The sequence below is a fragment of the Chenopodium quinoa genome, unplaced genomic scaffold (assembly GCF_001683475.1).
Source record: "Chenopodium quinoa cultivar QQ74 unplaced genomic scaffold, ASM168347v1, whole genome shotgun sequence".
In the NCBI taxonomy this organism is placed as follows: domain Eukaryota; kingdom Viridiplantae; phylum Streptophyta; class Magnoliopsida; order Caryophyllales; family Amaranthaceae; genus Chenopodium; species Chenopodium quinoa.
Genome location: NW_018742244.1, coordinates 1064003 through 1091555, shown reverse-complemented (window position 1 = coordinate 1091555; position 27553 = coordinate 1064003). Strand labels below are relative to the sequence as shown.

Here is a 27553-nt window from a genome sequence, read left to right as displayed (position 1 = left end):
ATGCTAATTACTCCGTAGTGAGCAATTGTTTACAAATATCAATACTATACTATGGATAATGGAATAGCCAACACTTCACTTCACAATCACTTGAACAACTTCGTAGAACGCCAACCCCTTCACTCTTTAGAGTGCTAATCGAGCTCGAATTATCCCTTCATGTACATGAGATGATGAAGATAAACACCCATCTATAAATTTCAGATTTACTTTAACCAAATTTAGTGTATAGTAAGTTTTCGAAAATTGCCCACCATGTGTTCGATGAAATGCTTGACTGACATTTCTAGCTAAGTATGCTCTGTAACCAACATCGTACATCTGAGTTTTGATTCTGCTATTTCTTGCAAGTTTACTCTTTTTGGGGTGAAAAAAGCAAGAAGATAGGTGGGGCTGAGTGGAAGTAGAATACTAATGGAGTGTTTATCATCGGTATTGGCTTCAAAAACATGTTGCTTTCATAGGCCATACCTCAACTTTCACCCCATTTCCATGGTTTGTTCAGTTAGTTTCCTACCTTCACTCTCATCCTCCTTTTCTGTGCCATTTCGCGGTGGCGTACCCACTTTGAAAAGAAGTCCAACAGCTGCAGCTGCTGCAATTGAAGCAGTAGAAACAGGCATACCAACTATACATGATACTGTCTCTCCTAAAAAGGTTTTGCTTTGTATTATGAATTCTGGTGTTATTTGGAACAAGGATAAATGAGTTGTTTTTTGTGTCCTTATAAGTGCTTAATGTTATTGTGTTGACAGGTTTTGATCCCAATTGGGTATGGAACAGAAGAAATGGAAGCTGTGATAATGGTGCAAGTTTTGCGCCAAGCTGGTGCTTGTGTGACTGTGGCCTCTGTTGAACCACAGCTTGAGGTCGAGGCGTCTGGTGGTGTGAAGCTTGTTGCTGATACCTCTATCAATTCTTGCACTAATGAGATATTTGATCTGATCGCCTTACCGGTTAGTTCTTTTGCACTTTCTTTGTTTCATTATGTGTGGCTGTGAGTTGAATGTATCTTAATTTTATCTTCAATAGAATAATCAGTGATATGTAGTTGCAATACTTTGAATGGCGAGTGTATATTAGAAAATTTCTAGTGTTTGGATGTCCTTATTTTAGCTAAGTTTTGCATACACCTCCTTTTGGTTCTACAAAATCCGTGTCTTACAGAGTTTACTGACATATATGCAGGGAGGTATGCCTGGTTCTGCTCGGTTGAGAGATTGTGAAGTTCTGCGCGATATTACTAGCAAACATGCTGAGGCAAAAAGGTTGTATGGTGCTATATGTGCTGCTCCAGCTGTTGCCCTCCAACCATGGGGACTACTAAGAAGAAAGCGGGTATATTTTGCATACTGGTATTTCTTGTAGGTCTTTCTGATTTTCTTTGAAGCACACCTAGTTTCTCATATCAAATTAAAGTAGCTGATTAATTTTTCATTACCTTTCACTACAAGATCACTTGTCACCCTGCTTTCATGGGCAAGCTTTCTTCCTTTTGGGCTGTCAAATCCAATATCCAAGTATCCGGAGAGCTTACAACTAGTCGTGGCCCTGGAACTACTTTTGAATTTTCCCTGGCATTGGTAGAACAATTGTTTGGCGAGTCTGCAGCTCAGGAAGTCAAAGGTTTGCTGGTAAGCTTGTTGGCATTTGTTTGATTTAAGGAAATTCTGTATCATCTTTGATATTCTCATTTTCTTTTTTCTTTTTACTTTTCTTGGGAGTTTATGACAGAACCTGTCTATTGATTTTATCCATGCATATGATGCGTTATTTAAGGAATGCAGAGTTAATAAGGAGTAGGAGACAGTAAGCATATGAAGAGGGAATTTGATACTTTGCAATTATGCAAGATGATGCATGAAAACCAAATTTGAAGTATAAATGATGATGTATTATCAACTCATTTCTCATAAATTTCCATGACTAAAATATGTAAACTAACACAATAATGGGTTTGAACGCGATTATAAGAAAAACAAGGCAAGTTGAGGGAAAAGATCACAGTAGCAGGGAAAAGGTTAGGAATAGTTGGGTTGGGGGGGGGGGTTGATACTTTAGTAGAACCCAAACAGCCCGTTTAGCGTTTTTTTTTTTTTTTTAGGTTTAGGGGTTCGGAAATTGGGTGGTTGGAGTTGTTTGTATGTATTATTAGTGATGAGGGAACAAGGTAATTAACTATTTGTATGTTATTACTATCTATATACACATATTGAATGATTGATTGATTGATGTGATGTGAACAAACTAATTACTCCCTCTGTCCCTTATTGTTTGCCCCAAACCATAAATCTACTTTATTAAGGCTTTGGGCAAAAATTGGTGCACATGGGTTGACACAAATATCAATGAGGAGAGAGATAAAGAGAGTGCAAGTGGAAAAACATGCCAAAAGTAGTATGGGGCAATCTTTTAGGGACACCTTAAAAAGGAAAGTGGAGCAAACAATTAGGGATAGAGGGAGTATGTATCAAGGGTGAGAAACAAACACCCCACAATATAATGTAATAGTATAATATTACAATATTTCAACATCACAATGGAATTTTCAAGTAACGAATTTGGGAATAATCAACAACTCCAATGAAGATGGACTTCATAGATTATAATAGGACCCTAGGATGCCGAGTTTGTTATTATTAGAACCATCTCTTGTAGCTTTTCACTACCAATAATGTAACATATTTCTAAAATAGCCAAAGTGAACAACTCATTCTCGGGACTTTATAAATTAATTAATAAGCTTCTTATGGTTTCAAACCAACTTATGTGATCCTGGGGGGCACCTCACGCATTCACTTTAATTTTTTTCAAAATTAGCTCGAAAGCGTGGATTAATTTTTTGGACACGGAAAGGAAACAGGTCGGGGTGCTTCCCATAGGTCTCAAGACACTTTGGGAGTTCATTTAGGTGGCTAGAAATGTCCACTTTGCCTTTATAATGCCAATTTACCCATTTTTAACTTATGCCCCTTTCATTAACTCAAGCAACCACAAGAAATTTATATGACCGACCAACGATCATACATGGTTCCAAACCCCGATCACAAACGGCCCGTTTAACACATCTTTTTTTAAGGTTTAAGGGTTATTTGGGACGGGGAATCGGGTGGTTGGGGTTGTGTGTAATATTAGTGATGAGAGAATAAGGTAATTAACTATTTGTATGCTATTACTATTTATGTACACATATTGAATGATTGATTGTTTGATGTGATGTGAACAAACTAATTATGTAATGAGGGTGAGTAACAATTACCGCACAATATAATGTAATAGTATAATGTTATAAAATTTCAACATCACAATGGAATTTTCAAGTCAAGAATTTGGGAATAATCAACAATACCAATGAAGATGGACTTCATAGATCTTAATAGGACCCTGGGATGCCGAGTTGGTTATTATTAGAACCATCTCTTGTAGCTTATCATTACCTATAATGCAACATATTTCCAAAATAGCCGAAGTGAACCATTCTCGGTACTTTATAAACTAATTGATATGCTTCTTATGGTTTAAAACCAACGTACATGATCCCGGGGGGCACCTCACACATTCACTTTATTTTTGAATTTTTTTTCAAATTAGCTCGAAAGCTTGGATTTTAACCTTCAAATTTGGACAATTTTCAATTTTTTGGATGACAGTTTGGGAGTTCATTTAGGTGACTAGAAATGTCCACTTTGCCTTTATAATGCCAATTTACCCATTTACAACATGTGCCCCTTTCATTAACTCAAGCCACCACAAGAATTTATATGACCGACCAACGATCGTACATGGTTCCAACTAATATTATATGACCCTGATCTCAAAAGGTCCGTTTAGCACATCTTTTTTTAAGGTTTGGGGGTTATTTGGGATAGGGAATTGGGTGGTTGGGGTTGTTTGTATTATAAGTGATGAGGGAATAAGATAATTAACTATTTGTATGCTATTACTATCTATATACAGTGGCGGACCCAGGATTTTCCGACTGGTGAGTCACAATCGATAATCAAATATGTAAAAAATTTTTTTTTACCAAACAACCAAATAATAGTACTAAAAAATACATCCAAATATTCAAACAGTACAAAATACAACCAAATGTTCATATAATACTACAAAAGACAACTAAATAGTAATGCAAACTTATTAAAATAGTTCTCGACGAGTTTTCATGTTTTGATATCGATTCATGATATCTTCCATGCTAACATTCAAAAACAAATCATTCTCCAAATAAGTAATTAAACAATCATTCAACATTTGATCTCCCAAGCTATTTCGTAGTTTGTCTTTCACTTGCTTCATGCCAGAAAATACTCTTTCCACACTTGCCGTTGCGACAGGAAGAAGCAACACCAATTTCAAAAGTAAATAGACCCTATCATGAGTTTCAGACAATCCCGTTTCAACCAATTTGATTGAAAGATCACTAAGACCCTTCAAATTCCAAAACCTTTCATCTCCTCTAACAGAACAAATGTAACTATCAAGTGTATGACCAAAGACTATCAATTCTGAACTTGGAAATTCATTAGGATAGAATTTTGCAAGCTTAATCAATTTTTCCTTATCAAACTTAGAAAAACGATCCACAGGACTCAAACAAGACATACACACAAGTAGTTCTTTAGTTATTTCGGGAAATCGATTTTCAAGTTCTTGCAATTGAAGATCAATGACACCAAAAAAAACTTCAACTCGAAAATGATGTAGATTGGACACTTGTGGGCATTTACCTCTAAACAACCTCCTCCCGGGAACAACATATTTAGCCTCCATATCTGGAACTGCAATGTCATAGTCACCAATAAAAGAAATTACCTTTTCCATATGAGAATCCCATCCTTCATCTCTCATTTTTTGCAAATTAGTCTTGGTTACATTAACCATGGCCATTGCATTCACAATGTCTTGATCGTGCTTTTGTAAGGCCACATTCAAAGCATTTGTTATCGCAAATATACTAACCATCAAGTGTGCCACGAACACAAAATCAAAGGACATCAGAAGATTTGTAAGTGTTTGAGCTCTATTAGAATCTATTGTATCAGATACTTTTGCAATATCCTCAAGAGAACCAAGGATTACAGGGAATAAATCAAGTACATTCAAGATTGTCTTGAAGTGAGATCCCCAACGAGTATCACAAGGTCTACCTAATCCACGTTCTTGATTTAAACCTGAACCCGTTTCAAGTTCACCTAGAGACAATGCATCCACCACTCTTTGAGCTTGATTTTCACGAAGAAACTCTTTCCTTTTTGGTGAACCCCCCACAAAATTCAAGAGAGGTGCAAGTACATCAACAAATAACCAAGCACAATCTGAATTCTTTTTAGCAAGTGCAACTTGAGTTAATTGAAGTTGGTGAGCAAAGCAGTGGACAAAATAAGCTTCTTTACACTCATTCTCTATAAGAGTCCTAAGGCCATTAATAGAACCTTGCATATTACTTGCCCCATCATAACCCTGACCCCGTACTTGAGAGAAAGACAAAGAATGCTCCATTAATAAGGATTCAATAGCAGTTTTGAGAGTCAAAGAAGCAGTGTTTACTACATGCACAATACCAAGTAAACGCTCACACACTTCTCCCTTTCTATTAACATATCTCAAACAAAGAGCCAATTGTTCCTTGTCAGAAACATCAGCGGACTCATCAGCAAGGATAGAAAATAAACCACCATCAATATCTTCAAGCATTGCTTTAGTGGTCTCTTTTGCACATGCATTTATGATATCTTTTTGGACTTTAGGAGAAGTAAGTTGACAATTACTAGGAGCATTTTTGAAAACAACTTTAGAATATTCAGGATTACCTTTGGAAATAAGGGATAAAAGTGAAAGAAAGTTACCTCTTCTTAAGGAACTTTCTTTTTCATCATGACCACGGAAAGGCAACCCTTGGAGTAAAAGCCATTGGATAGATTCAATTGAAGCTTCAAGTCGCGTCCTATATGCATTTGTACTCTCAGCGGTTTGTTTTGTTAAGGCTTGTGTGATGCTTGAATTTTGTTTCTTGAACAAATCCATAGCTAAAACAGCATTATTATGTGCACTCAAGTGTTTACCGACATGTTTTCTTATTAAATCCGATCGATTCCATGATTTGAAACCATCACTAACAAAAGCATCACCTCCAAAGGCATTTTCATCCTTGAATAGATAACAAGGGAAACAATAGGCAGCATCCTTTTCCACACTATACTCAAGCCAAGTCCAAGTATCAAACCACTTAGCACAAAAGCGACGATTTTTGCCAAAAATAGAAGTTTGAGGAAATATAAAGTCTTTGGGCTAACAAGGCTTTCTTTGAATGTAAATTCTTCTCACTAAATCTCTATCATCTTTATGAAATTGACTCATTTTTCTCCTCTTTCCTGGATCTTGTGGAAGATTAGCAAATTCATGTTCACTTAATCTTTCTCCAAAGATTGGGGCATTAGGAGAACATTGGCCTTGTTCATTTTGAGGGGAATTTTGAGTTGAATAATGAGATGGAGATGAAAGTTGCTCACTTTGTTGAGGTGGAGTTATAGTTTGTTCATTTTGTGTTGGATGTGGAAGAGAAGTTGGAGTAGGATTTTTTTTAGCAAAGAAGCTAGTAATGTTTTGCATTTCATTTGGAGTATGTTTTCTCTTCATTCTGAAATTTGAATAAATATTGAACTAAATCAAGCAATATTCCCCAGAAAAATTATTTGAATAAATACTCAACTAAATGGTCTAAATCAAGCAATTTCACATAATGACATAATCACATAAACATATTACACAAAACACAATTACACAAAACAGATTTCACATAAGTAATAACTAATAAGTTTAAGAGATTTCAATTACACAAAACACAATTACACAAAACACAATTACACAAAATAGATTTCACATAAGTAATAACTAATAAGTTCAAGAGATTTCAATTACACAAAACACAATTACACAAAACACAATTACACAAAACAGATTTCACAAAAAAAATCAATTGATGATTAGTTGATTACCTACCTTGCTTGGGAGTAAGTACCGGGCAACTTTCTTGGCTTTCTCAATGGCACAAACTTTGCTCCGATAGCCAAGGCAATAGGGGGACCAAAGATAAAACCTCTTGCTTCAATGCCTAGCAAAACAAAACTTCCAGTTGAGCAACACAAGACAAAAAAGTTAACTCTAAGGTTTGTGGATAGCTGTAATAACTGTTCTGAGAAAAGACCAATTTACAGTATATATGATAAAATATGATGTAAAAAGTGCAAACATGAATCAAGACTTTACTTAAAAACCTACATACTTAAGGTCACCATCCACAAACATATTACCAGTGATATTCTAGCTATCCTGAAGCTAAATTGGTTGGGGAATCTAGATAGTAAACATTAAACTCTCTTCCCCTTTATCTCTAAAATGAATAGCATGATTTATGGCAGCTTAAATTGGCTCGAATAAGAGAAATCTCGTACAAAAATGTGGATACCAGATAATAGCAAGATCTAACCAAGAAGGCTGATAAATTGATAATTTATGATCATTTGATAAGATGATACCCACTGAGTTCTGCAGTGACATCCTCAAAGCATAAAATACAAATATGAGCAAGTAGATTGTAGATAGAAACAGGCAACAGGGTTTCTCCTGATCACAGGAGCAGGACTGCAGGAGTGTAATCACAGCAATAACCACATCAGACAACCACATTTCATCATCCAGCTTAGCAAATCAGTTGTTACAACAATAACAAAGATCAATAGTCTTTAATAGCTCGATTATGAACGGGCCGATGCAATAAAAGACAGCATAATGAATAGGAAAGAATAAAAGCAGCTAAGCCACTGAAAGATATTCAAAATAGGAGTAAGTAGATCACTCGACTTTAAGCAATTCGCCAATTCAGCATTCAGCAATCAGCAGCACAGCCAACGCCCAACAGTAAAATAACAAATCAACCAAATTACCAAAGTTTAAACCAAAGTTTAATAAAATTAACAAATTAGACTGAATTAATTTGAAGATTAGAAATTAAAAATAAAAATTAGAAATCAACTTACTAGCACCGACGTTTCGAGTAGTGATTTCACGAAGAGGACGGAGTCCACGAGTCACGACCACCGAGTCACCGACGTCCGACTACCAGGCGATTAGGCGAAGAGAACGGTGGCTGCCTGGCGAAGCGAAGAGGCGAAGTCACGAAGAGAAGAATGGAGATGAGCGAAGAGGCGAAGTCACGCGAAGTCACGAACAGAAGTCAGAAGAATGGAGATGAGGCGATTAACAATGGAGGCGATTAGGCGGAGAAGGCGAAGTCACGACTCACGATTCACGAAGAGAAGAATGGAGGCGATTAGGCGGAGAAGGAGAAGTCACGATTCACGAAGAGAAGAATGGAGGCGATTAGGCGGAGAAGGAGAAGCCAGAGCACGAAGAGGCTAGGGCTTGAAAGCCTTGAAGTCTCCTGTAACTGATTTTTTTTTTTTTAAATAACTTAAAATTTTTTTTTTGGGCCTGGTGAGTCACTTGACCCACCAGGTCTAAGCCCAAGTCCGCCACTGTCTATATACACATATTGAATGATTGATTGATTGATTGACGTGATGTGAACAAACTAATTATATAATGAGGGTGAGTAACAATTACCCCACAATATAATGTAATAGTATAATGTTATAAAATTTCAACATCATAATGGAATTTTCAAGTCAAGAATTTGGGAATAATCAACAATACCAATGAAGATGGACTTCATAGATCTTAATAGGACACTGGGATGCCGAGTTGGTTATTATTAGAACAATCTCTAGTAGCTTTTCACTACTAATAATGCAACATTTCCAAAATAGCCAAAGTGAACGAACTCATTCTCGGTACTTTATAAACTAATTGATATGCTTTTTATGGTTTAAAAACGTATATGATCCTTGGGGCACCTCACGCATTCACTTTATTTTTGAATTTTTTTTCCAAAATTAGCTCGAAAGCGTGTATTATAACCTACAAATTTGGACAATTTTCAATTTTTTTGGACCTGAAAAGGAAATTGTTCGGGGTGCCTCCCATTAGAGCTGTCAATTCGGGTAAACGGGTCGGGTTTGGGTCGGGTAAGAGTGGGTCGGGTCAACTCGGCTCGGGTCAATTTGGATTAATTCCATAACCTATGCGGTTCGGGTTTGGGTTGGGTCATGCTTGAGTCAGATCACGTCCGGTCATACTTCTTATCGGGTTTGGGTCGAGTTTAGGTCAAGTTACATTCAGGTCGAGTGGGGTTTGATTCGGATTTTCACGGGTTAAAACGGGTTAGGGTTATTCTCGGGTTAGAGTCAGGTCATTCTCGGGTTTGAGTCGGGTTTAGTTCAAGTCAATAATTTGCAGATTATAATCAGGTCGGGTCATTTTTAAGTCGGGTCATTCTCGGGTTCACGTCGGGTTTGGTTCAGGTCAATAATTTGCGGGTTATAATCAGGTTGGGTCATTTCCGAGTCAGGTCATTCTCGAATTCAAGTCGGGTTATGTTCAAGTCAATAATTTGTAGGTTACAATCACGTCAGGTCATTTCCAAGTCAGGTTATATTCGAGTTCAACTAACTATAAATAGATAATTATCATCTTTATCAAGCTAATTATTTCCTTTGACTATAATATATATCACAATATACTAGAGAACTATAGTCTATAATTTAGGAATATAATTATCTCCTTTGACCATACAACAAATATATACTATATTTAATTCATAAATTTGAGGATGATGCTCCTTTCTTTTGCCGGCCTGGACCGACTTGGTCTCCTTAGACAAAATGCTTTGATCAACAATAATAAGGTGGTCTAAATTGCATTTAAGGTGATTTGAAATCGGTTCAGGAACAATTTGGGTTGAATTTAGGTAGGGTCAATAACAAGTCGTGTTAATTAACAGACCGGGTTGAATTTTTGGGTCAGGTAAAGTCTGGTAAAATTCGGGTCGGTTCAATAATAAGTCGGGTTGAATATGGTCAATAACAAGTCGGCTTGATTTCGGGTTGGGTTAAATTCGGGTCGGGTTAGGAACGGATCGGGCTGAATTCAGGTCAAGTTAGTAGCAAGTCAGGTTAAATTCGGGTTTTGACAGGTTAAAACGGGTTTTGGTCAATTTTGGTTCATGTTGGGTTCGGTGCAAGTTAATTAAATTGGCTGTTGTAAACTGGTAAATCGATGCAAATTGTAAATCGGTAAATTGGCCGTTTAACAACAAATTAGATGGTTCCACACACCCAATTGGACTCCTGTAGGGTATTAAGGACCATGGTAAACATTTCGGCAATTTTTATTTCCGGCAAAAAAAAAGTAAAAAAATTCCAAAATTGAAGGCTAATCCACTCATTTTGAGAAATTTTGGAGGTTTCTGGGCCCGGTGTCGAAAAGTCTTGAAATTCTATGGGATACATCGCGGGGTCATATATTGCCGTTTGGAACCATATATGATCATTAGTTGTTGTCATAAATGTTCGTGGTAGGCTTGAATTAATGAAATCGGTACAAGTTGTAAATATGTAAATTTGCCGTTTAACAGCAAATTGGATGGTTCCACACACCCAATTGGACTCCCGGAATGTATTAGGGAACATGGTAAACATTTCGGCAATTTTTATTTCTAGGCGAAAAAAAGTCGAAAAATTCCAAAATCGAAGGCTAATATCCACGTTTTTTGAAAAATTGTGGAGGTTTCGGGGCCCAGTGTAGAAAAGTCTTGAAATTCTAGGGGATATATCTCGTGGTCATATAATGCCGTTTGGAACCATATTAGATCATTATTTGTTGTCATAAATGTTCGTGGTAGACTTGAGTTAATAAAATCGGTGCAAGTTTAAACCGGTAAATTGGCTGTTTAAGGCAAATTGGATGGTTTCATGCACCCAATGGGACTTCCGGACGTAGGGATGAAAGTTCGGTTTGTGGTTTGGATTTTTCACCAAACCGAATCCAAACTGAATTAATTCGGTTTTACATTTTTTAAGCCGAATCTAAACCGAATTTGGATTCAGTCTAATCCAATCCAAACCAAATTAATTCGGTTTTGGAAATCGAATCCAAACTAAACCGAACTTCTTTAAGGAATTTCAAGCAAAGTAGCAAATATATAATATAATCAAATTAATTAAAGCAAAACAAAAAGCAATTATCATATTACAAAGAAAATGAACATAATTTGGGAAATTTAATTAAAATTCAAGCAAAATCAATATATAATATGAAAATCCACCCCCACCTGATTTTCCATATAGTCTAACATACACCAGCACCCCAAATTCTAAATTTAAAAAACTAAATTGAAGTCTGATAATTAAATCGATAGCGGTGACCGTTGGAGAAGACTTAAAGTGATAGCGGCAGCGACGATGCTTAGTGGATGAGCGTGCGACTGTGCTTAGTAAAGGAGCGCTTGAGATCAAGTCTTGTGGGTGGTCGTAGAAGACAAAGAATGAGGTGAAAGGGAAAATTGGACTTGGGGTTGCCGCAATACACAATTGAGTGAGAAAGGGAAAAGGAGTTAGGCTTTCTAGAGGCTTATATATGAAGGGAAAATGGGCTGGGTAATTAGGCTTATTAGAATTTTGGTTTCAAATTTTGTTTTTCGGTTTGCTAAATCCCAAAACTGAAACCGATCCGCAATCCATATTTTTTTAAAATCCTAAACCAATCCAAACCGAAATGTTAAAAATCCAATCCGAATTCCTAATTCGGTTCGGTTTGCGGATTTAATCCGTATTACTTTCACCCCTACCCTGACGGTATTAGGGATCATGAAACCATATATGATCATAATATGTTGTCATAAATGTTCGTGGTAGGTTTGACTTAATGAAATCGGTCCAAGTTATAAACGGGTAAATAGGCCGTTTAAAGGCAAATTGGATGGTTCCACCCATCCAATTGGACTCTCAAAGGGTATTAGGGACCATGGTACACATTTCGGCAATAATTATTTTCGGGCGAAAAAAGTCTTAAAAATTCCAAAAATAAAGGCTAATATCCACGCTTTTTGAGAAATTTTGGAGGTTTCAGGACCCGGTATCGAAAATCCTTGAGATTCTAGGGAATACATCTAAGGGTCATATAATGTCGTTTGGAACCATATATGATCATTATTTGTTGTCATAAATATTCGTAGTAGGCTTAAATTAATGAAAGAGGGGCAAGTTCTATATCGGTAAGTTGGTCGTTTAAAGGCAAACTGGATGGTTTCATCTACCCAATTGGACTACCGGAGGGTATTAGGGACCATGGTAAACAATTTGACAATTTTTATTTTTGGGCAAAAAAAAGTCAAAAAATTCAAAAAGTGTAGGCTAATATCCACACTTTTTGAGAAATTTTTGAGGTTCCGGGGCCCGGTGTCGAAAAGTCTTGAAATTCTAAGAGAAATATCTTGGGGTAATATAATGCCGTTTGGAACCATATATGATCATTATTTGTTGTCATAATTGTTCGTGGTAGGCTTGAGTTAATGAAATCGGTGGAAGTTGTAAATCGGTAAATTGGTAGTTTAAAGGCAAATTGGATGGTTCCATCCATCCAAGTGGACTCTCGGAGGGTATTAGGGACCATGGTAAATACTTCGTCAATTTTTATTTCCATGCGAAAAAAAGTCAAAAAAATTCCAAAATTGAAGTCAATACGCTTTTAGAGAAATTTTGGAGGTTTCAGGGGCCTGATGACGAAAAGACTCGAGATTTTAGGGGATAGATCTCGGGGTCATATAATGCCGTTTAGAACCATATATAATCATTATATGTTGTCATAAATGTTCATGGTAGGCTTCAATTAATGAATTCGATGCAAGTTGTAAATTGGCCGTTTAAAGGCAAATTGGTCGGTTCCACCTACCCAATTGGACTCCCGGAGGGTATTAGGGACCATGGTAAACATTTCAACAATTTTTATTTTCGGGCGAAAAAAAGTAAAAAAAATTCAAAAATTGAAGGCTATACGGTTTTTGAGAAATTTTGGAGTACTCGGGGCCGGTGTCTAAAAGTATTGAAATTCTATTGAATACATCTCGTGGTCATATAATGTCGTTTGGACCCATATATGATCATTATTTGTTGTAATAAATGTTCGTGGTAGGCTTGAGTTAATGAAACCGGTGGAAGTTGTAAACCAGTAGATTGGTCGTTTAAAGGAAAATTGGATGTTTCCACCCACCCAATTGGACTCCCTGGGGGTATTAGGGCCATGTTGAACATTTCGGAAATTTTGATTTCCGTGCGAAAAAAATTCAAAAAATTCCAAAATTGAAGGCTAATATCCATGCTTTTTTAGAAATTTCGAAGGTTTTGGGTCCCGGTGTCTAAAAGAAATAAGATTTTAGAGATACATCTTGGTGTCATATAATGCCGTTTGGAACCATAAATGATCATTATATATTGTCATAAATGTTCGTGGTAGGTTTGATTTAAAGAAATCGGCGCAAGGTGTAAACCGGTTAATAGGCCGTTTAAAGGCAAATTGGATGGTTCCACCCATCCAATTGGACTCCTGAAGGATATTATGGACCATGGTATATATTTTGGCAATTTTTATTTCTGCGCGAATAAAAGTCAAAAAATTCCTAAATTGAAAGCTAATATCCACGCTTTTTGACAAATTTTTGAAGTTACGGGGCCCGGTGTTTAAAAGGCTTGAGATGTTAGGGGATACATCTTGGGGTCATACAATGCCGTTTGGAACCATATATGATCATTATATGTTGTCATTAATGTTCGTGGTAGGCTTGAATTAATGAAATCGGTGCAAGTTGTAATTCGGTAAATTGGTCGTTTAATGACAAATTGGATGGTTCCACCCACCCAATTGGACCCCAAGAGGGTATAAAGGACCATGGTAAATATCTCGGCAATTTTTATTTTTGGGCGAAAAGAAGTCAAAAAATTCCAAAATTGAAGGCCCGGTGTCGAAATTTTGGAGGTTTCGAGGCCCGGTGTCGAAAAGTCTTGAAATTCTAAGAGATATATCTCGGGGTAATATAATGCCGTTTGGAACCATACATGATCATTATTTTTTGTCATAATTGTTCGTGGTAGGCTTGAGTTAATGAAATCGGTGGAAGTTGTAAATCGGTAAATTGGTAGTGATTAGGGGATTTCGCTCCCACCAATCGGAATGCGCCACGTGGGCCAATCAGGTCCTGCCAAGTGTCCCCCAGTTGGAACTGTCAGGGCTTGCCACGTGGCACACGCTTATTCGTCCACCTTGGACCTATTATGTCATAACACGTGGCATACTCCATGCCTAATGGAGAAACCGGCCACCCAGGCCCAACTTCCGAGGGAAGCCCAATCAGCCCTAGGTTGACCTAAACCTAGGATGGGCACGTTTCCCAAGGTTATAAATACCTCCCTTAATCCTCATTAAGGGAGATGACATGATTTACAGAGTTACAGGCTGATTACGCTAAAAAACTCACATTAAACACTCTCACCTAGAGAGACCCAATCACTTTAATTTCCGCATTAATTACTCCTTAATCAAGTACTAACTTGACCGTTGGAGGCGGAGCTCCCACCACCAGGAGTCTCCGTTGTTTTGCAGGTACAGGCGTCCGGTTCCAGTTTCGGAATTGTAACTCTCCCGCAGGACATCAGAAAACCCCGAAACATTTGGCGCCGTCTGTGGGGAGAGTACTTCTGAGATGGCATCCAAGTCTGTACCGACTCCTGAAGAGAGGCGTCCCCTAGACGACCCTCAAGTTCAGTCGGACCACGATACTGAGAATGAATTTGAAGTTGAAGCTCACACAGCTTCAGACGGGACCCTAAGGGCCCGACGTACCCGTCATACCGAAAGAAGGGAACGAGAACATCTTCAAACAGGAAGCGAGCCAGCAGGCGCACCGCCTGTTCGGCAGCAGCCGACTGATGGATCTGCTCCCATTACAAGGAACGAACTCATGACCTTCATGAGGGACTTCAAGGGAGAAATTCAAGAGTTGATCAACAAGAAGCCGCCTGCTCTGGACAAGGAGCAGTCGGCTAAGAAACCCTCTTCTTCACAGAAGAGGAAGCCAGTTCAAGGGCGAGAGGCGACTCCTCATCCTAAATCTAGGAAGCGGGAGCCACCTGCCCTTGATTTCACAAAATACAGTTTTCCTACTCCAGGAAATAGGAAACCTGTTCGTCATATTCAGGCGGACGGGTCGAGGAAATCATACTCAGACGCTCGGCTACTGCTAGAGCAGAAGAAGAGTGACCGATTGTCAGAGTCGGCCTCTACTTCAAACTTCCAAGACAGTCTGCGAAATACCTCAATGAGGAATACTCAGTCGTATCGTGAGAGTCAGTCAGGCGGCACCTCCCGTCAGTCCGGCTTTCATAGCGACCAGGCGGTACCAAACTTACCGTTTGTACCGCAACAACAGTATTTTTTACAGCCACCTCCGTTTGGTGGTCATGCAGCAAAAAATGTCCAACCTATGGACTGGCAGCTTCGGTTGCTTAGACTTGGTGAACAGTCGTCGGCCTTCTCCAAAGAAATTACTGAAGCCGCTCAGCCGGCCAAAGTGAAAAATGTATTAGTAGGCGCCTATGACGGCACTACTAACCCAGAAGACCATCTGATGGCATTCACCAACCTGATGTACCTTCAAGGGTTGGATGATCCCACTTGGTGCAAGTGTTTCCCAGCGACTCTCAAAGGAATTGCACAACAATGGTTCGGCAACCTGCCGACTGGTTGTGTAAATAGCTTCAGGACGCTTGCTTACTTATTCACCTCCAACTTCGCCATGAACATCCCTGCAAAGAAGACGACCCTTGATTTAGGAACAATTCAGCAGGGCGAGAAGGAGGGGCTTCGTTCTTACATCAGGCGGTTTAACCTGATGAGAATACAGATTCAAGGGTTACCGGATGAGGTAGCCTATACTGACTTTTTCAGAGGTCTCAAAGACGGGTCGACCTTCAAATTTGATTTGGTCCGAAAGAGGGTGACGACTCTTCAAGAGGCCTTGATTGAAGCGGAAGCCTATATACAGGCGACTGATCTTTGTAGTATGGTAAAACAGTCGGACGGGAAAAGGTCCGACAAAAGAGAAGGACGACAGAAACAGTCGTCCAACAAAGACGAGAAGAGAAAAGAGGTCTGGGCGGCTGATTCCTCTAAACAGCCGGCCCAGAAAAAGAAAAAAGAATTCAAACCATACTCCCCAAAGTGTGCGTTTAACAAGGATAACCAGTTTATCCTAAAAGAAATCAAGGGACGGATCTCAATTGAGAAGCCGGTCCCCATAAAGGGTTCTGCAAACAACCGGAACCAAGATAAATTCTGTGCTTATCATGAAGATGTTGGTCATCACACCAATGATTGCATCAGTCTCATGCGGTATCTGGACCGCCTGGCTGAACAAGGTGATCTTGACACTTATGTCAAGAAATCTACGGGGAACACTTCCTCGAAAAAGCAGTCGGCTAAAAAGAATCAAAAGGTCGACAGCTCCGATACAGATGATGCAGTCGTCTACACCATTGCAGGCGGCTTCTCAGGAGGCGGCCCCACTATTAGGGGCAACAAAGACAATATCAGGCGGTTAGATGTAAATTCCGTTCACCAAGAACGACCCTCCAAATATTCATTTCCTGAGATTGTCATCACTGAAGAAGATCTAGGAGGGGTAAGAGGGCCGCATGACGACCCTATCGTTATTGAATGTAAAGTGGCCATCCAGAGAGTTGGCCGAATCCTCATAGATACCGGGAGCTCCTCAGATCTCATCAGTAGCAAATGTCTGTCGAAACTAAAATATCAGACTGATTGCATACATCCGGCCTCCCACCCTTTAGTAGGGTTTGGAGGAGGAGTCGTCCACCCAGTGGGACGAGTGGATTTACCCATCCGCCTGGGCGAAAAAGGGGAAGGACGACACATGGTAGTCCGGTTCCTGGTAGTACAAGAACTCTCGGCCTACAACATGATTCTGGGACGACCAACCCTGAATAATTCCAAGGCTGTTATAATCCCATCTCTTATGTTGCTCAAGTTTGAGAGGGATAATGGAACAGTCGGGTCCCTAAGGGGAGATTCTCGGATGTCAAGCTCACTGTTATGGCCACTGGGTCGAGTGGTGGAAAAATAGACCTTGACAATGTCAAGGAGAGTGCGCCTGTTCAAGAAGCAGGCGGCAAGAAGAGAAAGGCATCCTAGACGGAAGCTCAACCTGGATGGATCCAATCAGGACTCTGACAAACGGTACCCTGCCGGATGATCATATTTCTTTAGAAAGATGTAAATAGTCAAGGGCTACTTAATAAAAGTTTGCGTACTTAATATTCAATTTTGTACTAAGAGGGGCACGCCTACTAACAAACAGTCGGTTACTCTCCATGTTTAATTTTTATTCTTACTAGAGGGGCATGCCATCTGTACCTTTACAGTCGGCTACTCTCCATTGAGTATTTTACTCTATCTTCAGAGGGGCATGCCGTCTGTACCTTTACAGTCGGCTACTCTCCATTGAGTATTTCACTCTATCTTCAGAGGGGCATGTCGCCTGTACCTTTACAGTCGGCTACTCTACATTGAGTATTTTACTCTATCACCATAGGGGCATGCCGTCTGGACATATAGTCGGCTACTCTCCATAGAAGAGGGCCGACTGGTTCCAAACACACAGCCACCCCCCTTATACTTAGCTAAAAAAGATTAGGGTCTGGCCGACCCTGTGCCTAAACAGGCGGCTACCCTCCTCTTACTTAGCACCTACGTTCACCAAGAACTAACCAAGGCCACAGGCCGAATGATCAGACCAGGCGCCAAGCCAACTGATCAAATCTTCAAGACTAATACGACCTGTCCCAACATCATAGCAGGCGTCCGGCGGCATCCCTCCGGATGAAATTCGTCGCAGAGAGCAGCTCCCTTTTGGGTGGAACATTGCTCTATAAACTAATTACACGGCACCTATACGACTGCCCCCAAGGGCAACCACGTAGCCGTTTTTGAGACAAGGATAACTCTATCACTAACCAAACCAGTGGTAGCAGTTGACATCTGAGTCAGATGACCGCCTGTATTACTTGGGATAAATGCAGGGGGTACCTCTTGAGTTAATAGCCAACAAACATTGGCGAATCAAGGGGTCTAGCCGGCCTCCCGCCGCCTGGTACCTCTACTTCTCAAGCAAGAGTGACGGCGACTGAGTAACACCAACGTTAACTCATAGTCACTCCCTCAAACTTGGTATGGAACCTAAAAGGTTTGAGTAGACCGCCTGTTTTTTGGCAAACAGGGGCACTCAAACCCCTATTCCTACTAGGTAACCTCTTGAGTTAATAGCCAACAAACATTGGCGAATCAAGGGGTCTAGCCGGCCTCCGCCGCCTGGTACCTCTACTTCTCAAGCAAGAGTGACGGCGACTGAGTAACACCAACGTTAACTCACAGTCACTCCCTCAAACTTGGTATGGAACCTAAAAGGTTTGAGTAGACCGCTTGTTTTTTGGCAAACAGGGCACTCAAACCCCTATTCCTACTAGGTAACCTCTTGAGTTAATAGCCAACAAACATTGGAGAATCAAGGGGTCTAGCCGGCCTCCGCCGCCTGGTACCTCTACTTCTCAAGCAAGAGTGACGGCGACTGAGTAACACCAACGTTAACTCATAGTCACTCCCTCAAACTTGGTATGGAACCTAAAAGGTTTGAGTAGACCGCCTGTTTTTTGGCAAACAGGGGCACTCAAACCCCTATTCCTACTAGGTAACCTCTTGAGTTAATAGCCAACAAACATTGGCGAATCAAAAGGTTCAGCCGGCCTCCGCCGCCCGGTACCTTTACTAGTCAAGCAGGAGTGACGGCGACTGAGTAACTCCAAAGTTAACTCATAGTCACTCTCTCAAACTTAGTATGGAGCCTAAAAGGTATGAGTCGTCCGCCTGTTTTTAGCAAACAGGGGCTCTCAACCACTACTCCTGCTAGGTTAACAACCTGAGTTAAAAGCCAACAAACATTGGCGAATAAAGGGGAACAACCGGTACCAACCGCTTGATACCTCTACTACTACTAGGTAACAATCATGTTTACTTGGTCAAACCACTTTCCTACTTGGTAAATTTTACAAATGACAGGACCGCCTGCCTAAAGGGGATCCAGTCTTTAAAATTGTTCGAATACCGATTGGATAAATGGCCGACTGATCGTCTATCCTGGAAACAGACAACCAGTCGTCCAAGGGCATAGGCGGCGTGACTAACTATTCGTACCTGTCTGCAACTATCGGCCATATAAAACAGTCGGTATAGTGTACAATTGGATATCAGAATATTCAATACTTGAACAAATTTGAAGCAAGACAAAAAATTCATTAAAAAGAAGCCGGTCATCAAAGACCGGCAAAATATTCAGAGCCCCGGCCCCCTGGCCGGGTAAATACAAAACAAACGGCACGCAGGCCGTAGAAAGAAGACATAAAGCTTAAGAAGGGGGCAGATCTTCAATATTAGTAGCTGCCGCCTGGTCAGCACTCTTCTTGCTGGACTCGGCTTTAGCTGCATCCTTCTTTGATGCATTACCCCCAAGCGGCACAAGCGCCACTACCGGCTCCTCCTCCTCCAACGCTTCCTCCAACGCCTCTTCCTCAGCAGCCGCCAGGATCTCTTGATTATATGTGTTAGAACACTGGCGGTACGTTTTTTCCCATGAGGCAAAGTCGGCATTGGGGAAGAGGCGGCCCCAAGTCATGCGCTGGATTTGAGCAGAGTCTTCCATCATCTCCCGGACCAGCTCTTTCTTTTCTTGCTCGGCCTTTTCCGAGAGCTCCTGACTAAGACTCTTCTCCTGGGTTACCAGGCGTTCCTTTACGTTGGCCAAGGATTTCTCCAAGGCTTCGTATGAGTACATCTTTAGGCGAAGAGGTCTCAGCTCGGCCTTGAGATTGTTGATGGTCGCCTCCAGCTCGCCATTCCTCTTCTGGGCCGCCTCTAACTGAGCCCGGATAGCGGCGGTAGCCTGTGCCTGATAATAAAGAATATCAATGGTCAGAACTTCATTTTGGGCAATTTGAAACATTGCCTTATCACAGTCAGAGGCGGCCATAGCTTTTGCAGCCTTTACCTCTTTGTTTTTCCGGTCAAGCGGCTTGCGAAGGCCGTTCACTCGGAGCAGGGCCTAAGTAAAAAGGGGAACAGGCGTCAGTTTCCCAACAAAAAAGAAAACAGGCGTCCTGGAATTCAAATACTAAAAAATATGCTAAGTATACCTCAGCAAGGACCCCTGCAATCCCGTCTAGGTCAAGGGTGCCGACACCCCTGACCGCCTCCCTTTCAGCTGGAGGAACGGCCCTGATCATAGACTTGGCCACCTCTACCAAGTCATGAGGGCCGGCTGCATCAAGCATAAACAAACGGATTAGACCTAGTAAAAAAGGGAGCAAGTCTAAAATTTACAAGGATAACTTCATACTTCTAGGCGGCCCAGCTGGAGTTTTAGAAGAAGTGGCCGGCTGTTTCTCAGCCGCCGCATGTTTCCTGGCAGAACCAGGAGAGCTCGCAACAGTCGTCCTCCGGGCCTTGGGGTCCAGCTGTTGGGAAGAAGAAGCTCTTGGAGCGCCCGTCTAAAAAAGAAGAAAAGAGTCAGTATATGCATAAACACTACTCCAAAAAGAGGGTGAAAGGTTCGAAGCCCACCAAGGGTGCCCCCTTCTTGGGGGAGTCGGTTGAAGCTTGTTGCATGATGGAGGCCCGCAACATGGCCGCCGCAGTCTTGGAGGCGGTAATTTTGCTCATGGCGTCCGCTGCAAAAACAATTAGCAAAGTTAATACCAGTCATAACAAGAAATGCATGAAACAACAGAGTATTCGACAGGCCGGCTACCTCTTGAGCACCGACTGCTGAGGCCACAGGCGGCCAAAAAGTACTCGTCGTAGAGCCATTTGAAGCTCGGGACGCAGTGCAGGGGTACTTGCTCTCGTACCCCTGAAGTAGAGTTCACCTTCGACTCTACTTTGAAGAGTCCTTTATCTAGGATCTCTTTCTTAGCCTTGGGGGAAACAGGCGGCATGCTGCGGCCGCCTGCAAGAAGGGGCGGATTCCTGTTCCACCTGTTGAAGCGCTTGTTCAGCCTGTGTCTGAACTCTCAATGATGAGGAAGGTGCTCCGCCAGTCCTTCCATTTGTTTGCTTTACCTCTCGTCATGAGGTAGCCCCTGTGGCTCCTCAATTGATACCAGCCGGTACCGCCTGCCTTAGGGGTCCGGCTGAGATAGTTCATGTGGGCGAAAGCCTCGAAGCTCGGCTCCACCCCGTGCAGTTCGCACCCGGCCACATAGCCGAGTACGTTGACCCAGGAGTTCGGGGCTAACTGCCATAACCCCAACTCATACCCATCCAAGATCCGCTGAACAGCCGGATGTAATGGGAAGCGCAGCCCAGTCTTGATGGCCGCCTCGTAGCAACCAAAGCAGGCGCTATCATAACTGGTACCAGCCGGCCAGACGACTGTGTCTTCTGGATCCGGCACGAACACTAAAAAGCCGGGGCCCATTGTGTTGTTTGCGATAAAGCTCTCCACTTTCTCTTGCATGGCTGTGATCCGGCCTCGAGGTACCGTGCAGTAGTAGGGGGTATTTTGCTCTCGGTAAGAGGCGGATGGCTCCGCCCAATCGTCCCCTTTCTCAACTGCGTGAGAAAGCCTCGCCTCTTGCAGGCGACTGTTTTTCTCTTATGTGTCCAGAGAAGCATGGCCAGAAGAGCTAAACTCGGAATCGTCCTCTGACGAGTCCAAAGAGGACGACTCCTCCCCTCTCCCGGAGGGGCCCGCCTCCTCTCCTTTAAAAGGAGCAGGAGAGAAAGAAGAATTGTCAACTGAAAAATGGGAAGGGGTCACTTTGACTCCTCCCTCAGAACTGCCGGCTTCCAAGCCGCTTTGTTTCACCTCCACATCTGGCGCCTGGTCAGATGTTTCACTAATCGGCACCCTGTGGGAGGAGCCGTCTGAGTTTGAGATCCTGGCAGTCTTTTTTGTTCTGGCCATCATGCTCTGCATAGACACAGATACAGTCGGACTTTGTATAAAGGGCAAAGATGGGTCCGGAAAAGGGCAGGCGGCACTCCTAGTCCTAGATTCAGCCGTCCCCGGTGACCGGCTGATCACTAACCTAGGTCGTGTCGTGTGCTTCCGTGGTGCCATTTCAAAAAAGAATAGAATAAAAAGAAAATTAAGAGTAAGAGAACCGACAGTTACCTGAACGAGTGACGATTGATGAAGTTCTGAAAATCCTTTGCAGTCGGCTTGTCAGAACAGGCGGTAGGCAGAAAAGGTCCAAATTGTCAGAGCAAGTTCAGGGGTCCGAATGTTCTCTCACAAAGTTCTCAAGTGTGAAAATGACTGAAGTCAACACTCCCTTATATAGGCGAAGTGAGAAGGCGAAGGGTCACTTTCAGAATTCAAAATTTGGGCGGGAAAATCTCTCGGCCTTTCGCCGACTGACACCTGTAGCAGACCGTCGCCTGTTACAGTGCGACACCTGTCACAGGTAACACGTGACCAGTCACGTGCCACCTGTGAGGGGTAAATGATTAGGGGATTTTGCTCCCACCAATCGGAATGCGCCACGTGGGCCAATCAGGTCCTGCCAAGTGTCCCCCAGTTGGAACTGTCAGGGCTTGCCACGTGGCACACGCTTATTCGTCCACCTTGGACCTATTATGTCATGACACGTGGCATACTCCATGCCTAATGGAGAAACCGGCCACCCAGGCCCAACTTCCGAGGGAAGCCCAATCAGCCCTAGGTTGACCTAAACCTAGGATGTGCACGTTTCCCAAGGTTATAAATACCTCCCTTAATCCTCATTAAGGGAGATGACATGATTTACAGAGTTACAGGCTGATTACGCTAAAAAACTCACATTAAACACTCTCACCTAGAGAGACCCAATCACTTTAATTTCCGCATTAATTACTCCTTAATCAAGTACTAACTTGACCGTTGGAGGCGGAGCTCCCACCACCAGGAGTCTCCGTTGCGTCCGGTTCCAGTTTCGGAATTGTAACTCTCCCGCAGGACATCAGAAAACCCCGAAACAGGTAGTTTAAAGGCGAATTGGATGGTTCCATCTACCCAATTGGACTCACGAAGGGTATTAGGGACCATGTAAAACACTTCGTCAATTTTTATTTTCTGGCGAAAAAAAAGTCTAAAAAATTCCAAAATTGAAGTGTAGTATCCACGCTTTTTGAGAAGTTTTGGAGGTATCGGGGCCTGTTGACAAAAAGACTCGAGATTTTAGGGGATATATCTCGGCGTCATATAATGCCGTTTATAACCATATATAATCATTATATGTTGTCATAGATGATCGTGGTAGGCTTGAATTAATGAAATCGATGCAAATTGTAAATCGGGAAATTGGCCGTTTAAAGGCAAATTGGTTAGTTTCACCTACCCAATTGGACTTCCACAGAGGGACCATGGTAAATATTTCGACAATTTTTATTTTCGGGCAAAAAAAAAGTCAAAAAAATTCAAAAATTGAAGGCTATTATCTACGTTTTTTGAGAAATTTGGAGTATTCGGGGCCCGGTGTCTTAAAAGTATTGAAATTCTATGGAATACATCTCGTGGTCATATAATGTCGTTTGGACCCATATATGATCATTATTTGTTGTAATAAATGTTCGTGGTAGGCTTGAGTTAATGAAACCGGTGCAAGTTGTAAACCTGGTTGTTTAAAGGAAAATTGGATGGTTCCACCCACCCAATTGGACTACCTGGGGGTATTAGGGCCATGTTAAACATTTCGGAAATTTTTATTTTTGTGTGAAAAAAAGTCAAAAAATTCCAAAATTGAAGGCTAATATCCATGTTTTTTTAGAAATTTCGAAGGTTTTGGGTCCCGGTGTCGAAAAGAAATAAGATTTTAGAGATACAACTTGGTGTCATGTAATGCCGTTTGGAACCATAAATGATCATTATATATTGTGGTAAATGTTTGTGGTAGGTTTGATTTAAAGAAATCGGTGCAAACTGTAAACCTGTTAATAGGCCGTTTAAAGGCAAATTGGATGGTTCCACCCATCCAATTGGACTCCCGAAGGATATTAGGGACCATGGTAAATATTTCGGCAATTTTTATTTCCGGGCGAATAAAAGTCAAAAAATTCCTAAATTGAAAGCTAATATCCACGTTTTTCGACAAATTTTTGAAGTTTTGGGGCCCGGTGTTTAAAAGGCTTGAGATGTTATGGGATACATCTCGGGGTCATATAATGCCGTTTGGAACCATATATGATCATTATATGTTGTCATTAATGTTCGTGGTAGGCTTGAATTAATGAAATCGGTACAAGTTGTAATTCGGTAAATTGGTCGTTTATTGACAAATTGGATGGTTCCACCCACCCAATTGGACCCCCCCGAGGGTATAAGGGACCATGGTAAACATTTTAGCAATTTTTATTTTTGGGCGAAAAAAAGTCAAAAAATTCCAAAATTGAAGGCTAATATCCACACTTTTTGAGAAATTCTGGAGGTTTTGGGGCCCGGTGTCGAAAAGTCTTGAAATTCTAGAGGATATATCTCGCGGTTATATAATGCCATTTGGAACCATATATGATCATTATTTGTTGTCATAAATGTTCTTGATTTATTGTGTTTTCAAGTGGTCTACTTCTAAAAATGATACCCTTAATTTCTTTTAGAAGATAAGACTGCATTTTTTTTAATCAATTTGCCCAGAATTGATCTTTTTAATCTGTTTGCATTCTCTAACCACATTCTTACTTGCATAAATTAATGTTCTAGCTACTAATCCTTGTATTTTTGGACACATTATTCAGCTACTTAGTGAAGATCAGCCTAGAAAAGAGTTCAATGAAGTGGAATGGTTGCTTGATCACCCTCCTCATGTAAGCAAATTTATCTTTAGTGATTGTTTAGTTTTGGCCCTAATTTACTCTGTTGATATCCATCTGCATTCTCATTTCCTGTAGCATACACTTGTCTATCCGCCATTGTTAGTGCTGTTTGAATTCCTCTGTAGGATTGTAGAGTGAATGAATTATATGTGTAATTTTCTGATCTCAGAACTGAATCCTTTAGGAATTTTGAAAATGTTGTGTCACGCTGTTACATTGTACAGAACTTGGTGATCCCTGTCCTCAACTCCCATCTCCCAAGACCAGCACATCGAAAAAGAGGGAGTGGTAATTGCTATAGGTGTTGGGAGTCTTGGGAAATCCATAGTTAATTGATGACCATGTGCTGATTCAATTATTTTTTGTTATTTTATTCTTGTCAAATGCTAGCTTAGTTATACTTGGTCCAGTTATTTTCTGCCATTCTATACCAATTACATGAGATTTGTTTTGAATGCCAATTATGAATCTTATCATTAAGCTCAATGCTTCTGTAGCAATGCATATCTTCTAATGGCACAGCACTGTTTTAAGGGACTGAAAAACGGGAAGTTTACTCTTTCTCTTCATTTCCTTAGTTTGGTTGTAAGTGCTTCACCTATAATTACCCTGATAATCAAGCAGAAACCGGGTGTCCTTGATAACACAAACTCACAAAGTGCTCATATTCTATAATTGTTGATGGCCTTTCACCTTTGGTAGTCTTAACCTTTACATAGCAGAATTCACTTGTATTTGATCTTTTTTTTTTTTTTTGCTGGAGATGCCTTCACTGATTAATTTGTCATATGCCACAAAGGTACTCATTCCAGTGGCAAATGGATCTGATGAAACAGAGGTTGTGACCATAGTTGACATTCTTAGAAGAGCAAAAGTAAATGTTGTGGTTGCTTCAGTTGAAAAGTCCCTGCAAATTCTGGCATCTCATGGAACCAATATTATTGCAGACAAGCTTATTGATGTAGCTTCTGAGTTCATTTATGACTTGATTGTTCTTCCGGTGAGAACTGTTTCCTTTATTCTCAACTCTAATAGAATACTACATGTCTTGGATTTCTCAGACTTAACAAAGTAATGGCTCATTTCTGTTAAGACGCTTGTTTTGTGGTTAGAAAATGAGTTTGATATCAATAGCAGGTGTGTGTGACTGAATAGTGGGCAAAAATATAAAAGAGCTATACGATATCAGGGACATAAGTTGCACAATTGGACATGGCAATTGGCAAGTGCATGCAGGTGTTTTAATATTGTGCTCATAATTGCTAAATTATTAGTCGGCAAAAGAAAACTGAATGAAAATAGTATCAGGGTGTTGGGGGGGGGGGGTGTTGGGTGTGTGTGTGGTGGTTGCAAGTGTCTTATCTTTTTACGTGAATTTCTGACCCACCTAATACTTCGTATAATGGTTTTCGTAATTTACAGGGTGGCCTCAATGGGGTTAAGAGGCTAAGTAAGTCAAAGGTTCTTAAGAAGCTACTTAAAGAACAGAAATCTGCCGGCAGAATGTATGGAGCTATATGCTCCTCTCTGACACTCCTGCATAAACAAGGGCTGCTCAAGGTAAGTGCTAGTTCTTTCTGATCTGGTATGTGCTTTTACATCTGTCTGCTGCATTGGTGAAAAAGAGAAAAGAGAGGGTGGTGTTTTATTTATTTACTACTTCGTATTACTCTAAGAGATGGTACTTGACTCAATTTCATGATGGTGAATATAGGATAAGAAAATAGTTGCTCATCCCTCCTTATCAGATGAACTAAAAATCGAGATGGTTGATGGTGCCAAGGTAGTGATTGATGGGAAGCTTATTACGTCCAAGGGACTAATTACTGCAACTGACTTTGCCCTTGCTATTGTGAGCAAGCTTTTCGGACATGCCAGGGCAAGAAGTGTAGCAGAAGGTCTTGTTTTTGAATACCCAAGGAGCTAACCAGTAACTAATGACAAGACTGTAGTTCTGTCCTATGGTCATGGCAGAGCTTAGTGCTCGGTAGATCATGCACGAATCATTGGAAAAGCAGAAAAAGCATACCTACCCTTGACAGGTTTGAGGTAGTCAGGTAACTCTTCATGATACCAACTGATTGAAAAAGATGTTGGTCGTAAAATGACTAATTGCTTTGTAATATATGCAGATCTTTGGCTGCATTAACTTTTGAAGACCTCAACTGATGTTTGCCATTTTTAGATGGTAGACCAGCACCCAGTTTGCTGTCTCCTGATTCAATTTTTCCATGATGTCAGAGTGCTATGGTTGAGGTGTTGATAGGAATCATTCGCAAGCAAGAGGTTGCATTGGTTAAGCTTTAGTTAATTGAGTGCTGCTTATAGTGATGATATTGTCACTACAATAATTTAACTTAAACTAGTACGTGTAATTTTGGTAAAATTATCTTGGAATAGAATGTAAAGCAATTGAATTTTCTGTGTTGTTTTAACTTGTGAACGCAGGAAAAACATTTTTCTCCAAAATCACCAATGTTTCACCGTTTCCGTTCAATATAGCTAAAGACTGAAATAAAGATTGTTAATTAACTGAATGCAATATTAAGAAGATGCCAAGTTAGCATTCCTTCAGAGGAATGTGGTTGAAAATTACCGTACAATTTATCATAACTTGAAAATGCAAGCTTGGTTAAAAGGGTTCTTCCCATGAAATCAACAATGCGAGTGACCAGAAGCCCTTGTC

The 27553-nt window shown here is 40.9% G+C and overlaps 1 protein-coding gene across 2 annotated transcripts; it reads left to right on the top strand.

The window, feature by feature from the left end:
- Positions 1 to 27365, top strand: LOC110738899 (protein DJ-1 homolog C-like). 2 transcript variants are annotated; one of them, XM_021919369.1, is made up of 9 exons: positions 1 to 657; positions 756 to 956; positions 1189 to 1338; positions 1455 to 1634; positions 24790 to 24858; positions 25667 to 25867; positions 26290 to 26427; positions 26582 to 26916; positions 27000 to 27365. In XM_021919369.1, the coding sequence occupies exons 1-8, from the start codon at positions 415 to 417 to the stop codon at positions 26792 to 26794; spliced, it is 1395 nt and encodes a 464-aa protein (XP_021775061.1). In that variant the 5' UTR covers positions 1 to 414; the 3' UTR covers positions 26795 to 26916; positions 27000 to 27365. The 2 variants fall into 2 exon arrangements, with proteins under 2 accessions (XP_021775061.1, XP_021775052.1); XM_021919360.1 differs by having other exon boundaries at positions 26582 to 26924.
- Positions 27366 to 27553: the final 188 nt, after the last annotated feature.

Bases quoted from the DNA above. Each gene is read 5' to 3' on its own strand.
- LOC110738899 (XM_021919369.1), top strand. From the start codon at position 415: ATGGAGTGTTTATCATCGGTATTGGCTTCAAAAACATGTTGCTTTCAT. The intron at 24,859-25,666 runs GTAAGCAAATTT...TATGCCACAAAG, and splicing joins TGCTTGATCACCCTCCTCAT to GTACTCATTCCAGTGGCAAA. The intron at 26,428-26,581 runs GTAAGTGCTAGT...TGGTGAATATAG, and splicing joins ATAAACAAGGGCTGCTCAAG to GATAAGAAAATAGTTGCTCA.